This window comes from Beta vulgaris, chromosome 4, assembly GCF_026745355.1.
Source record: "Beta vulgaris subsp. vulgaris cultivar EL10 chromosome 4, EL10.2, whole genome shotgun sequence".
In the NCBI taxonomy this organism is placed as follows: Eukaryota; Viridiplantae; Streptophyta; class Magnoliopsida; order Caryophyllales; family Amaranthaceae; genus Beta; species Beta vulgaris.
In genome coordinates, this window is record NC_079205.1 from 8,153,546 (window position 1) to 8,169,552 (window position 16,007).

Sequence of the window (16,007 nt, forward strand, 5' to 3'; positions counted from 1 at the left end):
TTCACAAATCAACTAAAAGATTATAATATTAGAAATCACAAATAAATTCAATAAATTTCTATTTTGTTCATAGAATTTAACTTTGAAAAGTAAAAAAAAAAAAAAAAAAAAGGAATGGTGAGAGACTTAAGTGACAGAAACTAAACCAATCAAATTTTGCAACTAAAAACAATTATATTTCATATATCTAATGTTTAAATTTTGACTCTTATGCCGAAGAAAATCGAGTTTCTGTTTAAAAAAATATTCAAGCACGCATCGCGTGCAAAAAATTCTAGTATTACTTATTGTAAGACGTATGTATTGAGGTGTAAGTGTTATAAGTGCCAAATTTGGCAGTTTCCCTTCCTTGTTGCATATAGGGTCCAACCTAGTTGGTTCGCCTATCTCTTGGAAGTGGCTTAGTTTGTATGGTTTTGGTGTGATCAATATATCTCTACTTAGCAAAAAAAAAAACAACTATAAAATAACCTCAATAATTTACATCACGACCAAAATAATTAATTTTAGAATAAAAAAGTGTTAATTTTTATACATAGTTATATAAGGTTATTGACGCACGCATCACGTGCATATGCGATTAGTCAATTAATATGGGACGGAAGGAGTAAAGTGTTAATATTTTTATTTTCCACTTTTTTTCTACGTATGCGTAGATAAAAAAGGGTTCAGGTTTGTGTGTCTTATACTCCCTCTATCACATAATATAAGTCATGAGTCTGTTATTAAGGTAAAACTAGTTTTTAGGTCCGGACTATGCCCCGAGTACTGATATATTAAACATGCTACAGTAGGTAAGTAACCCGCTAGGACCTATATAAGTCACAAAATATAAAACATGGGTATTATAGGGAAAAATCAATAGCTAGTTTTTAGGCCCGGGCTATTCCCCTAGTACTTATATTTTTCATCTATTAATAATTTAATTTAAAATGATTCACCATATATCACTTGATGTAGTAGTCAATGTATCTTGATTCTTATTATTAGGTCATCGGTTCGATTCAAGACATCATTATGAGATGGAGCAAGGGGATGACTGCAAAAAAGAAATCAAATAGGAAAAATAAACTTTATGGCTGGAAGTAGACATTGACCATATTGTTAATTACAACAAATATCTATAATTTTGTAAAAACATGAATCACTAAAAGATGTTAGATCAGATGATGAGTCTTTGGAAATCCTTACATGAGGTAAGGGGTTCGAGCCCATGCTTCTACATATATATTTTTTTAAATAATGATCAATTGACTTATTGTTGGTTAATTAATAGACACATGGCAAAATCCTAGTGGTAAAAGGAGGGTGCCATATGGCACATAGACGTTGTCATGTACACCTTTTAATATATTTGTATAGATGGAATCTTGTTTTTATTTGAATAAAAAGATTCATTTTTATTGAGAAATACCTACATTAATTTTTTTATTTTTTAACAAAAAATAAAACTGGACATTAATGTTACATGGTTAATGTGTAGAAGTGTTTAATGAGGTAAAAGATTCCATTTTATTATTAATAATGGTGCATTGAAAGCTGAAATTATAAGGACTTTTTGGAAATTAAATTATTTTCATGAGATATTTTAAGCATAATTATTGATTGAAAATAGAAACAAAAATTATATTTTGGGTATAATTATTGATTGAAAATAGAAACAAGACTTATATTTTAAGACATTTTGAAAAGAAGGGACTTATCTTATGATGAGACGGAAGGAGTAAGAATGTAAGATATTGATTTGAAATAAGCTGAGCAATGGAGTTTCAAAATGGATGAGCATGACTTTTCCTTTTCTTGGATACTTTGTTAGCAATAGTTGGCATTGAAATGGTGGTAATTAAATGATCTACGTTATTAAATGCAAGGCTTTAAGCTCAAACATTGATGTTTAAATGTTAGTGAAAGTATTGGGTCAGATCGTCTGATCCAATATGTTTCGTCGGACGAAGCCGCGAGAACGGCGTCGCTGTTCCTTCTTCATCTTCTTCCTCCGCCGCCACTGTGCCGCTGCTCCTTCTTCTTCATCTTCTTTCTCCGCCACCTTGTTGTGTCGACGGTGGACGTTCAAGAGAGAAAGATCCGACTGGTGGCAGCCATTGTTGTAGAGAGAGAAATCGGTCTCAGCTTCACGGTCTAGTGTTTGTGGTGGGTAGGAGCAAGATGCCCTTGATGTGGAATGAAGAAGAAGGAGAAAGTGAGAGGAAAGCAGAGGTTAGTGTTTATTTATTTTTTAATTTTAGTTAGTTAAATGAAAGAATGATAAAACTAAGAATCCAAGTTAGTTTCATTTAGAGGTAACTTACTTTCATTTAGAGGTAAGCTACTTTTATTTAGGGGTAAGCTACTTTTATTTAGAGGTAACTTACTTTCATTTAGAGGTAACTTACTTTCATTTAGAGGTAAGTTACTTTCATTTAGAGGTAACTTACATCCAACTGAAAAAAATTTAAAACCAATGGGAAAAAAATTGAAACCAACTGGAAAAAAATTGAAACTAACTGAATTTTTTTTGAAACCAACTGAAAAAATATTGAAACCAACTGAAAGTCGTCCGACCAAAGATTATGGTCGGACGGTCTGACACAATACCTTCTCTAAATGTTATTGCATATTATCCTTTCAACAAAAATGTTATTGCGTAGTATTAGTTTCAATAGTTTGACTAACACACACTCTTGTTAATACTAGCAAATCAGCCGTTAAGTGACCAATTTTTTTTTTTTTTTAATATACTTCATCTTTCTCGTAATAGATATATGCATCATGATTATATTGACTGGTCACACTTACCAATACACATTTTCGACAATCAACATTTTCAATTATATATTTATATTATTGAAAAATTATGAAAAAAAAATAATACTTAGAAAATATACATTGAGATTAACCCATCAACAATTAATATTATTATGACATCGATCCTTATAATTTAGTAATTGAACATTCCCCTCAAAAAAAATTAGTAATTGAACATGGTCAAAAGTCAATAACGATGCTTCTATTAAGAAACATAGTAAGTATAAACTAATATTATCATCACGTTAGATAAGGTGCAGTTGGATTTTTCTCACTCAGTAAAATTATTAAATATAAATTTTTTATGATTTTCAGTATAATATAATCAAAAATATATCGCAAATTATAACATACACCCGGGTGTACCTTGCGGTAGGTACGTCCGGGTAATATGTTATATATATTTCGCGTGCTAATCTATTTTAAAACCACATTTGCTTTTTTTTAGGGGCCATAGTGTTGCGCCTGCGCGTCCTTCCCCATTTTGCATAGAGGTCGGGGTTCGACTCCTCACTTCAACCGCAATTGCTCTTTTTAATTTTTATTTATTTTAAATAAAACCCCAACTCATACTCAATTGACAATCTCATACTCATTTGAAGAACTTTCATATTCATTTGGACATTTCCATAATCATTTATAAGCATTTGAGTATTATGTTTAATCAATGAGTACATAAAACTCAAATGAGTATGCTTATTTTATAAATCACGAAATGTCATAATTAAATAAAATCTCAACCCGACTCATACTCATTTGAACAACTTTCATACTCATTTGGACATTCCATACACATTTATAAGCATTTGAGTATGTTTAATCAACGAGTACATAAAACTCAAATGAGTATGCTTATTTTATAAATCAAGAAATAATATTATGAAAAAATTAAATAAAACCCCAACCCAACTCATACTCGTTTGACAAACTCATACTCATTTGACTACTCATTTGACTTTATACTCATTTAGGTAACGCCTACTCATTTGGAAAACTTATACTCATTTGGAGAACTCATACTTATTTGGCTTCATATTCATTTGGGTACGTAATCATACTCATTTGGTGTACATAGAGGTACATACACCAAGCTGTACCTTTTACCTTCTATTACACCCGGGTGTACCTTGCGGTAGGCACATCCGGGTATTAATCTGTTATATATGTTTTGCGTGCTAATTTATCATAAAACCACATTTGGTTCAGTGGTCACAGTGCTACGCCTGCGCGTCCTTCCCCATTTTGCATAGAGGTTGGGGTTCGACTACTCACTTCAACCACAATCGCTCTTTTCAATTTTCATTTTTTTTTTTCATATAATTCATTCTAATTTGGAAAACCCATACTCATTTGGTGAATTCATACTCTTTTGGAAAATTCATACTCATTTGAAAAACCCATACTCATTTGGAAAACTCATACTCATTTGGGTCCGTACTCATACTCATTTGGTGTACGTAGAGGTACGTACACCAAGGTGTAGCGCAAATTATAACATACACCTGGGTGTACCCTGCGGTAGGTACACCCGGGTAATCTGTTATATATATTTTGCGTGCTAATCTATCATAAAACCCCATTTGCTTCAGTGGTCATAGTGTTGTGCCGGTGCGTCCTTCCCCATTTTGCATAAAGGTTGGGTTCGACTCCTCACCTCAACCACAATTATTGCTCTTTTTAATTTTCATTTATTTTTTTTCATATAATTCATACTAATTTGTCAGTTCATACTTATTAATTTGAACAATTTTCATACTCATTTGGACATTTCCATACTCATTTATAAGCGTTTGACTATGTTTAATCAATGAGCACATAAAACTTAAATGAGTATACTTATTTTATAAATCAAGAAATATCATAATTAGAAAAATTAAATAAAATCTCAACTCATACTCAATTGACAAACTCATACTCATTTGAACAACTTTCAAATTCATTTGGACATTTCCATACTCATTTATAAGCATTTGAGTATTATGTTTAATCAATGAGTACATAAAACTCAAATGAGTATGCTTATTTTATAAATCACGAAATATCATAATTAAATAAAACTCCAACCCAACTCATATTCATTTGAATAACTTTCATACTCATTTGGACATTTCCATACTCATTTATAAGCATTTGAGTATGTTTAATCAACAAGTACATGAAACTCAAATGAGTATGCTTATTTTATAAATCAAGAAATATCATAATGAAAAAAATAAATAAAACCCTAACCCAATTCATACTCGTTTGATAAACTCATACTCATTTGACTACTCATTTGACTTTATACTCATTTAGATAACGCCTACTCATTTGGAAAACTTATACTCATTTGGAGAACTCCTACTCGTTTGGCTTCATACCGATTTAGAAAACTCATACTCATTTGGAAAACCCATACTCCTTTGGATAACTCATACTTATTTGAGTCCGTACTCATACTCATTTGGTATACCTTTTACCTTTTGTCTGGAGTTAAAGTTGGAGTTGAGCAAATAAATGAGCTCTAAACTATCACCTATTTCACCACAATTGTGACATGTTAACTTCTTTTTTCACTGTTTGGGACTTGGTGATTGAGATTTCGGCCAATTAACTTAATATTAACCCACCAGAGAGCATTTACACTTAAAAAAGAATTATAGTATTAAAAAGAAAAAGTAGTCCTTGGAACCTACTGGAATACTACCTCATGCTTCAATGTTATCATGTTATGATGATAATAAGTACCCTAAATTTACTATGGTAGTATGGTGGGATGAAACTCTATCACAGCACCGTTACGCACAATCTTAAAAAAAATCATCTCACTCTCTTTTTTAACTTTTTCTCTTTAAAAAATAACATCCCACAATTCTTTCCCACTCATCTTCTTAATAATAAACCAAAAAAAAAAAGATCATCCCAACTATTTTTATCTACCAAACTACTTTTTTACCCCATCCAACTACTTTTTCTCTCTCATCACCCTATCACCACTATAAATATTTTTTAATTTACATTCTAATAATATTAAATATTCATTACTAATTGATAAAAAAAATTATTTATAAATACATAATTATGTTGTTTTTAGCATTATCTAAATTAAATGCAAAAAAATATTGTTTATTTTTTTTAAGTGTAAAAGTGAAAGATATTTCATATAAAATAAGCAAAATTATAGAAAATTAGTAAATGGCTAGAAAAAAATTTATCCAAAATATTGCAAAATGGGTCTCTAATTGTAGATCTATGAAAAATAGAGTCATTGGTAATTTTTTATTTTTTAAGATATTGCATTTTTAATATTTATAATTATATTATTTCTCTCACCCCGTCAGAATTTAACAAGTGTCAAATTCTGACGCGCGCGTATATATTATCTCTCTCACCCGTCAGAAAATCTGACACACGCGTTAGAAAATTTGTGCATCAACAAATGTGAAAATTCAATTGTTACAATAGAAAAAGACAAGAGGGAGTATATATGTAACCCTTAGAAATACATATTAAAAGTTTAAAAGGAAATACTAAATAATAACTTAGCATTAGTGTATAAGGGAAGAGGAGGGGGACACCAAAAATGATAATTTCTTTTATACCCTTAAGTAATAAAATACAAATTCATCATCTTTTATATTTATATCCTCAATTAACAAAATATATACACCATCATTGATTTATTGGCTTTCAGAAAACAGAACAAAAATATACAATGAACTTTATGAATAATTTTTCATATATTATCACGCAATTGACCTTTTTGTTTATTTTCGCATGCATCGTGTGCATATAGGACTATATATATATATAAGGGGAGCTATGGTGTCTCCTAATGAAATGTCTTTTTTATCCTTAACTAAATATATATACTTAATTAGATATTCATATTTTGTACAATTTTATCCTTTACTAATTTAAAAATGGATCAAAAATTCCAATAGTAAACTAAATAAGCATTAACAAAGTAACTTGACACAATGAGAAAAATGGTTACTCAATAACAAAAATTACAAATTTAATTTGACTACAAAACTTTACATCTAAATATTTATGTCAATTTCTAGAAACTTTATAGATTATAGTAGTTTGTATAACAATAATTATAAATCACACTTCTATAATTATATTTTGACGAAATTTATTAAGAATAGACTCAAACAATCGACGCACACATCGCGTGCATAAAAGACTAGTATATATAGGGGCAAGATCACATGAGAATGCTCCTTACATGAGAAATGAGAATGAAGCTCAACCACACGACTGAATTAGAGTTATAACACTTGTTCATTAGAGTTATACTCCCCCTAAAAAATTTTGAGCCCCAATTTTTTTTTAAAATTTTTTTTTGTTTCTAATATTCTTTTTTTGAAGTTACATCACTTATTCAAAAGAATTATAGCGCGTAAATTCATTCTTATTTCTCATGTAAGTATGCATTCTCATATGAACTCACCCTTTATCTCTCTCTCTCTCTCTACATATATATATATATATATATATATATATATAATATAATATAATATAATATATATATATATATATATATATATATATATTGTTTATATACAACCCTAAGGCTCCATTGTTTTGGTGGAAAACGTTTTCCAATAAAATTATTTTCCCCATTTTATATTGTTTGGATAATAGATTATTTAAAAAGAAAAACTAAAGTGGAAAAGAATCTTCTAATCCTTTACAAATATTTTCCTCCAAAATTTAAAGGAAGAGTATTTTCCTCCACTCTCTCAACCAAACGTCTTCATTCTCCACTTTTTAGTTTAATAATTTTCCATCAAATCAAACAAACGAAAATGTTTATGTGAAACCAAACATTAGGGGTGTTCATAAAAATATCGAAACCGAAAAATCGGTCTAAATGGGTGGTTACCGTAACTACCGAATTGATTTTAACGGTTAAAAGGTACCGTTACAGTTATGATTTTTCAGTGAACGGTTAACCGAAATATCGAAAAATTATTTTGCTCTATTTAATTGTTGTGAGACATTTTCAAACAATTACATTAATTCTAATATATGTTCCTAAGTTACAACAATTAGGGAAAGTATGTAATTACTTGGAAACTCTAGTACTAATATAAACACTATGATTAGAAAATGAAGTGGATTATTGGTGTTAGTTATATTTTTCAATGGATTTATTATCCACTTTATAATACATTTTATATCAGAATATATATAATAGTGAAATATATGTTAAAAAAAATTGAAAAATATATATAATACATTAAGTAAAACATAGTAGTACAAATTAAATAAAGGTTAATGATTAACCGAAAAAACCATATTGAAAAACATTTAAACGATACCCGGTCTAAATGATTACAGTTATGATTTGCAAAAAGAGTGAACCGAAATTTACAATTACCAAACCAAAATATTGTTTCGAAAAGGTTAACCACCATAACCCCCCTACCAAACATAGCCAAAGTGCAACATCTATACTAATATATTAAAAGGCGTTCCTAAGAACGTATATGTGCCACGTGTCACCATCCCTCATTGTGTCATGTGTCACCATCCCTCATTCAATATTTTATCCATGTCTTTCTCATATAGTAAAAATAAAAAATTGTTGACGTGAAGATTCGAACCCACAACCTCAAGTATGAAATAAAGAGATCCAACCATTATTCCACCATACCATTATTATTTTTTCAATCAAAATTAATAATGATATATGAATGGAAAACTTTTAAAATCTATATAATGAATGAGATAACTTTTTCAAATGGAAATGAGATGACTTATTTAACTACTACTCCCTCCGTCCCAAAATATAGTTCCCATTTCTATTTTGCGTGTCCCAAAATATAGTTCCCATTTCCATATTTAGTTCGACATTTTTTCGTAATTTGTCTAGAAAAACCGTGTCCCATCATTTATTTTCTTCTTGAAATTTGTTTTTTCCTTTGTTTATTCAACCAAAATGTTACAATTAATGCTTTTTCACCAATTATTCTCCACTCTCTCTCTGAAAATCATCTTTTCTCATACAACATTTATTGAAATAAATGAAAAATCATTACTATCCCTACTAGATTCTACTTGCATAAATTACCGTGAAAAAAGGGAAATGGGAACTATATTTTGGGACGAAGGAAGTACTAAATTGTAGCATAGAGAAAACCCGGAGCATTGCCCGGGCCCATATACTAGTTATAATTTATAACTAGTTGAAAAGTAATGTGTGAGTGGAAAAGAAAAAGTACCTTAAGGAGGCCATAACATTGAGATTTGAGCATAGCCTTGTAATGACAACAAGAAAGGTGGATGAACATGAAACTCTTCCTTTATTTTATTACCTCAACAAAAACAAAAAATTCCAAACTGCCACGTCACTCATCCAAAACACATCTTTCCCAAGAAAGATACCAACCCTTAGATAACATCTCATTAACCATTATTAACCATTGATTCTCCATTAAAAATAATACTCTAATAAACTTTTTAAACTAAAGAAAAAAAAACAAAATAAATAACTTCCTTTTTATCTGTCTTTTTTTTTTTTTTTTTTGGTGTTTGCACCCGGTTCACCCTTCGGGTTACATCCGGATCGAGGCCAAGTTCGGGTGGTTAGGTTCCATTCCTCTCCCAAGGGTGTTGCGGGGATTCGAACACGAGTCCGTCCTACCAAAGCCAGTCCCCATCACCACTAGGCCAACACTTACTTGGTCTTTTTATCTGTCTTTAAATCACACTCTTCTTTCTTCATCTTCTCTTCATCTCTTTCTCTCTTTTATTACAAACTACACAGTGGTGGGTCCACCTTTCTCCAAAACTTCATCAATGGCGGCTGAAGATTTCAATAAACCTCACTCTCTTCCTCCATATCCTGAGGTATTCATTTTCTCTCTCCTCTTTTTAATTTTAGCTTTTTTAACTCCCATAAATTGTTCCAATTTCTTGTTAAATTCACCTTCTTTTTAATAAAAAACAAAACTTTCTTGATTTTATGTTCTACCCTAATTGTTTTGATTTAGGAAAAAAAGGTCTGAAATTTTGGGAAGGGTAATGTAGTTGTTGTTAGGGTTTCTGATGTAAGCCAAATGAATTATTATTTTTAATCTAAATGGTTTTTTTTTCTATAATTTGTGAGTGATTGTTAGTTTTTTTTTAATAAATTTATTTAATTGGGTTTATTTTTATCTGTATTGTGGGGCTGACAGCTGTATACAACCCAAAAAGGATCAACCTTTAATGTTTGTTTTTGCTTAATTTTTTATCTGCATTGTCTTTTCCAGTAAGTTAGTTGCTTTTAAAAAATGGATGCATAAATTTTAGGGTATATTTTGGTGGTTTTGTTGATTGAGGTTTGGTTAAAAAAAAAGTGAATTACATGATGTTGTTCATCAAAGTTGAATGCCCAAAGTTATCATCATGTAGAATTGCTGAAGCTCTTGATTACCTTTTTTTTGTAACTTTATTTGAAGAAAGTGAATTATGTAATTGAAATATAGTGGTAAATTGATGGTAAATGAGATTTGGTTATGGTAATTAGCTGAATAAAGATTAAGGTGCAGTGGGTAAATGGTGGATTTGTTTACTGTTTATAATTAGAGCTTATAATTAAGGTTATTTTCTTGGTTAACTTTTTCTGTAGAGAAGGGCATTTTGTGAAAAGTTAGATGCAAAGATGGTTTAGGGAATGTTATTGGCAGGATTATGTGTTGGTTAGACTTGGCTTGTTCTAGTAAGCTTTGACAAAATGCAACTTATTTGTGGGTCTAATATTTGGAGATTGCCCTGATCTCTAACGATGAGGTCTGTGCTTTCCGGTATATAGTTTCATTTTACCTCTCATGAAATATACCATGCCAAATTGTTGTAGTAAGCCGACCGTCATAGTGTGTAGGGTAAAAAACCTAGAAGGTTAGAAGACGGCTTTGGAAGATAGTGATGGCGATGATTAGAGACCAAATGGGCCTAGTTTGGTCTCTATACTTCTAAATCAGAGTGCTGCAGTGTTGTCAATGGGAATATGAGGATGTTGAATATGTGACATGTCATTTGATTAGTTAAAGAATGGCAAAAAGATAGATACGATGATTATATGATTTATTTCTTTTTCTCGGAGCTGGGTTGGAATCGTTTCATTCTCAAAAGATAGAGGTCTATAGAGACAGCACAAGACACTAGTAGCAAAGAGGAAGTGAAAAATATCAGGTGAAAGGCTGGATTGAGACCTGTTGATGGGCTTCTTTCTCTCTCGAAAATTTTCTTTATAGGGAGATTTATTGGCAGTTTGATCTTCAGTTTCTAGGAAAGCTAGACTTTGGTTTTATAAGGTTTACCACTTTGTGGGATGAGTGAGTGTTTTGCTCAAAAGAGTGTCTTGAAATTTTGTTTGTTTTTTTTTAAATATGTTCAAGGTGGTTTTTGAGAATTGAAAGACCTAGATGAACCTCTCTAATGCCTAGTAAATTAGTCATGGCACCTTGTCCCAATTTTGTGCATTTTTTGCGCAAAATCATCTTTGGCTTCTCTCTTATCTATAATCATGACAACACTTCCCCATATTTTCAGTTCTCGACTGTATAATACCATTGTTGGAACCACTTTTTTCTTCATAATTTTGATTTCTTCAGGTTTTGTTTTCAACTTTTCACTATGTCTCCTGATTGGGACTTGGGAGTTTGGGAATACAACCTGACCAGCAATAGAAGTATAATGATATACAAAGCAATGATGTAGTGGTATCTCAAACAGTCAAATCTTAGTTATCTGTTTCGCTGTTCCCTATAATACAAATTGTTGGCTGACAAGAATGGAAGTACATCACTTTTTTCTTTTGGGTTCATATCTGCCTGAATTTGAAGGTTTGGTTGAGTTTTGGAGCCTTCAGAAATTGGAACACCCTCATCCTTTCAAGTTCCAACCCAGAAAAATAGAGAAGAATAAGGGGGGATAAAAGCTTATATATTCTGGTTTGTTTGATCTTGCCACAGTAAATTGTAGGGGCCTCCTTTGAGTACAAATGAGGCTGTTAGGCTTTGAGTAGTGAGTCTTCACTTTCCTGAAAACACGGAGGTGCATTAAATATATTTTATGAACCATTTCCCTACTGCAGAAAAAGGGGGGAGGAACTTGATTGCTAAGTTTGTCCTTGAAAATGCATAGAGATGGGTTTGATTGGAAAAGTAAATCTGCCTGCTAGTTGACCAACACCCTAGTGGAGTTTATTGAGGAGTTTTATGATGATAGAAGTTTTAATTTATTTCAGTTCCTTTGGGCAGATGATTATTACTGCTATAGATGCTTTAAATGAGAAAATGGGTTCAAACAAGACTTCTATTTCGAAATTCATTGAATCAAAGTACCAGAACCTGCCTGCTGGTCACTCAACACTGCTAAGACACCACTTAAATAGGATGAAAGACACCGGAGAGCTTATTTTCTGGAAGAACAACTACATGAAGCCTGACCCCAACTTCATTCGTCGTGGACGTGGAAGGCCTCCCAAGCCCAAGGAACCTGGCATGCCTACTTCTGGCGGTTCAGCTAGGCCCAGGGGCCGGCCCAGGAAGGACGAGTTTGGTGCTGATGAAGTTCAAGTTCCTATTCAAGTTCCTGGTGCTGCTCCCCCGAAGAAGCAGAAAATGTCTCTCTTCGAGGATTTTGATGCCAACATCGGTATGGGATCGAACACAAAAACTGGGAGGCCGAGAGGTAGGCCTCCAAAGGTGAAGCCTCAAATGGGGGGTGAAGGGGTTTCAGCCTAAGCCCTATGGTGAAGGAATAGTGTTAGCTTGTAGCAAAGATCACAGTTGTAGCATTTAACCGGCTTAATGTTTATTTAGGACTTCTTTCAAGTTTGTATGATGTGTTGTGTGTGACCAGCCATTGGTGGTGTTTATTGCTTGGAGTGGTAGATTGGGGTTGGAAGAAAGGCATTGTATGTGTAGGTGTAATTTGGGTGTACATTGTGAAATTGTTTGTTTCTAATTCTGATGCTTTCTTGGTGTTACCTTTTAAAATAGGACAACATTTATTCTGATTTAAAGTACTTTATATGTCCTTTGTATTTCAAGTTTGGCCTTGTTTTCTCTCTTTTGAATTAAGACCATCACTTTGTTATTTCTGTGTATTCATAAATTGTAAGTACTGTACTACGTTTATATATGTGTGGATGACAGAAGTTAAGAAATTATGGCTCTTGTATTATGGGCTGACATCAGTGGATATACTTGTGATATCAAAGCGAGTCCACCTACAATGACACAATCACAGGCTCATCACACCTAGCAAGAGTCAAGAGTCAAGAGTCAAGAGTCAAGAGTCAAGAGTACAAGACTGAAGGCTTAGATGTTGATGGCTTTCGCACTCTTTACACTCGAGTAGGAGAAATTCATTTTTGGTTGCGAAACAGATTTGCCATCTGCATATGATCAATTTCATGTCGGGTTCTTGTTAGATTTTTTTCAATTTGTACTTGCAAAATACCAATTTTTATACTTCCTCTGTCGCAATAAGTTGTTACTTTCACCTCAAAAAGATAAAAAATTTAATTACAACATTTGCTGTATCAAAGGGTTCTATAACTTTGACCCTATTTTTCATCTTTTGTGCTAATACAAAATAGAAAATATTATCATGAAGGCCGTTGTTGATATTTGTTTCAATGTTTATTATCTAAATATTAAACATATGGAAATTTACCTAATGATATTAATGGTCATTATTGTATCTTGGATAGAGTGTGCACAAGTCCAATCCTAGATCGGATCGGACTGGATTGGGGTCGGTTGGACCTATGGGCTAGAATTCCTGGATTTTTTCGATCGAGGATTTCACATGATTTTTCAGATCTGGACTGGAAAAATCAGGTCTAGTTCAGATTTGGACCTTCTTTGTGAAAAACCAAAAAAGACTTCCTTCGTTTTTTAATAAGTGACACGTTTTCCTTTTAGGGAAATCTTAATATAAATGACATGTAGTTCAAAGTAGTAAAAAATACTTCTCATTATTACATTTTTGCCATCTATTAATTGTTTCACATATTTACTTTATCTAATACTCAAATTTGATTGGTTATATAAGTGATTCTAACTTTTTCTTTCTAAACTCATTGGTATTTTCCCACCTTATTTCTGTATCACTGTATTAAAAAAACAGAGGAAGTAGAATTTAGACATATAAAAATAATTTTCACACTTCTTTTTTTTATTATATAAATAATAGACACAATCCTCTAAATCAAAAGTGTAACTATCAAAATGAATAATGTAAGTTTTTGTATCTATTCTACTGGACACTTCTTTTTTTTTTTTTTTTGACAAAGGGTAAAAAAAAAACAAGAAAAAGGGGAAGTTTAGCTTTTCCTTGCCAAGGTGGCAAGATTATGAGCTAATTTGACCTCCTCTCTACTTACCTTAATACAAGAAATAAATAGAAAGCTATTGGCTTTCCTCCTGATATCCCTAATGATATTGTCTATGTTTTGATTTGTGCTATGCGTACTTTTTAGGGCCGCGATAACTTCACAGTTATCCGATTTTATGATGAGGCCCGCACTGCGCCATTCCATATCCGATATTGCTTTTAGTACGGCATATGCTTCTGTTTGGACTGCTGAATTGGCAAAAATCTTTGTCGCTGACTCTTCCCGGGGGTCGTTGTTTATGTTTTTCCATGCTATGGCCGCTTGGCACTGGTTAGAGCTTGTGTTTCTCTTCCAAGCGCCATCCACCACAATGGTTTGGACGCTAGAAGCGTCCTTCTTTCCTATGGACCATTCCAGATTACTCAAGTCTTCTGTCACCCTGCACTCCTCCTCTCGTGTCGTTCTCCTTTCCTTGTTGTTCCTTTCTTTTCCGGCGCAAGCAGACTGATCATTTATTATGGTCATTATCCTTCCCGGATCAAAAGAAATTCCTTTGAAGATGACTTCATTCCGGTGAATCCAAATTCCCCACAATGTAGCAACAAAATCTATTTCCATGAGTATCCCTTCCTCGGTTTTCTTCTTTTTGAACCAATTCAAAAAGTTTTTGATCCATTCCTGAAGAGGAAGGATAGTGCCATTTGATGCCACAATTCCTAAGGAGCAGCTCCAAATTCGTTGAACAATATGGCAATCTCGAAACAAGTGTTCCAGGGTTTCGGTTTCCTTGTTGCACAAGCAACAAGTTGCATTAATCCCCTTGATTTTCCTTTTAGCTAGATTGTCAGATGTTGGCAAGGCTTTGTTTAAAATTTTCCATAAGAAGTTCCACTTCGGAAAAATGCTAGATTTCCAGAACTGATTCCAGAAAGATGAATTAGAGGTATGAAGGTTGTCATCTCTATTGAGAAACCAATAGCCAGTCTTGACTGTGAAGATGCCGGATTTTGAGTGGCTCCAGCCAATCTCATCCTCAGTCTCTTGTTGTGGAATATGAGTGGCAAGGATAGTGTTACGTAAAATCTTCATAAGATTATCAATACACACCGATCATTTTGTAGTTACTTACAAGTAGATTTACTATTCAAACTCTTCCTAATACTAAAAAACTTTGTTGTTCTAACATAACAATTTGTACTACGAGTATGTTATAAGGTTCTATAGCTGACAAAAGCTTGGATACAATATAATTAATACTTCTAATATAATATTATATACTATTAACTAGTAAATATTTTCGAAACAAATATCACCTAATCCAAAATGACATGAAGTCCTTACCTGGTTGTCGATTCGACTCGAAAAAACACTCTAAATGAGCTGAACTGAAATAACCCAAATAAATCTGATATGAGTGACCCGATTGTCAGTTCTAGCCATATCCATCTCTCTTTCATCGTATTGTTCAACACAGAGAATCCTAAATGTCCACATTCAATTCAGGCCACGTTGCAATTTTTCTCAATAACTTTGTGTCAGAGAGACCGTGAGCTCACTCACTAGTCATTCATTTAGGAGTAATAAACAGGTTGAAAAACTCAACTCTAACCGAACATATTTAATAAGCGGGTTACCTACTTAACCCAATTAGTCATAATTATTTTCTTAAGAAGTTATATAAGCAAGTTACCATCGAAATTATGCGTGTTTAGAGTTTATAAAAATAATTATGACCTATTTTAGCGATATCTTACTTTCTTTTCAACCCAAATCTTAGATTTATCAATATATATTTTCGAGAAAAATTCTATGGCACTCTTTGGCAATTAGCGGATAGCTATTAACTGATAACTATTAGCTGATAGCTGTTAGTTGA

The 16,007-nt window shown here is 32.4% G+C and overlaps 2 protein-coding genes across 3 annotated transcripts; one reads left to right on the top strand and one right to left on the bottom strand.

Moving 5' to 3' along the window:
• Positions 1-9,375: 9,375 nt before the first annotated feature.
• On the top strand, positions 9,376-12,838 carry LOC104907236 (HMG-Y-related protein A). Of its 2 annotated transcripts, none has more exons than XM_019252564.3 (2): positions 9,376-9,648; positions 12,032-12,838. In XM_019252564.3, the coding sequence occupies exon 2, from the start codon at positions 12,045-12,047 to the stop codon at positions 12,528-12,530; it is 486 nt and encodes a 161-aa protein (XP_019108109.1). In that variant the 5' UTR covers positions 9,376-9,648; positions 12,032-12,044; the 3' UTR covers positions 12,531-12,838. The 2 variants fall into 2 exon arrangements, with proteins under 2 accessions (XP_019108109.1, XP_010694434.1); XM_010696132.4 differs by having other exon boundaries at positions 9,385-9,648; positions 12,045-12,838.
• A 1,281-nt stretch (positions 12,839-14,119) lies between these two features.
• Positions 14,120-15,220, bottom strand: LOC104907261 (uncharacterized). Its single transcript, XM_010696166.3, has one exon. It carries the CDS (start codon positions 15,218-15,220, stop codon positions 14,120-14,122), a length of 1,101 nt encoding a protein of 366 aa, XP_010694468.3.
• Between the last annotated feature and the right edge of the window lie 787 nt (positions 15,221-16,007).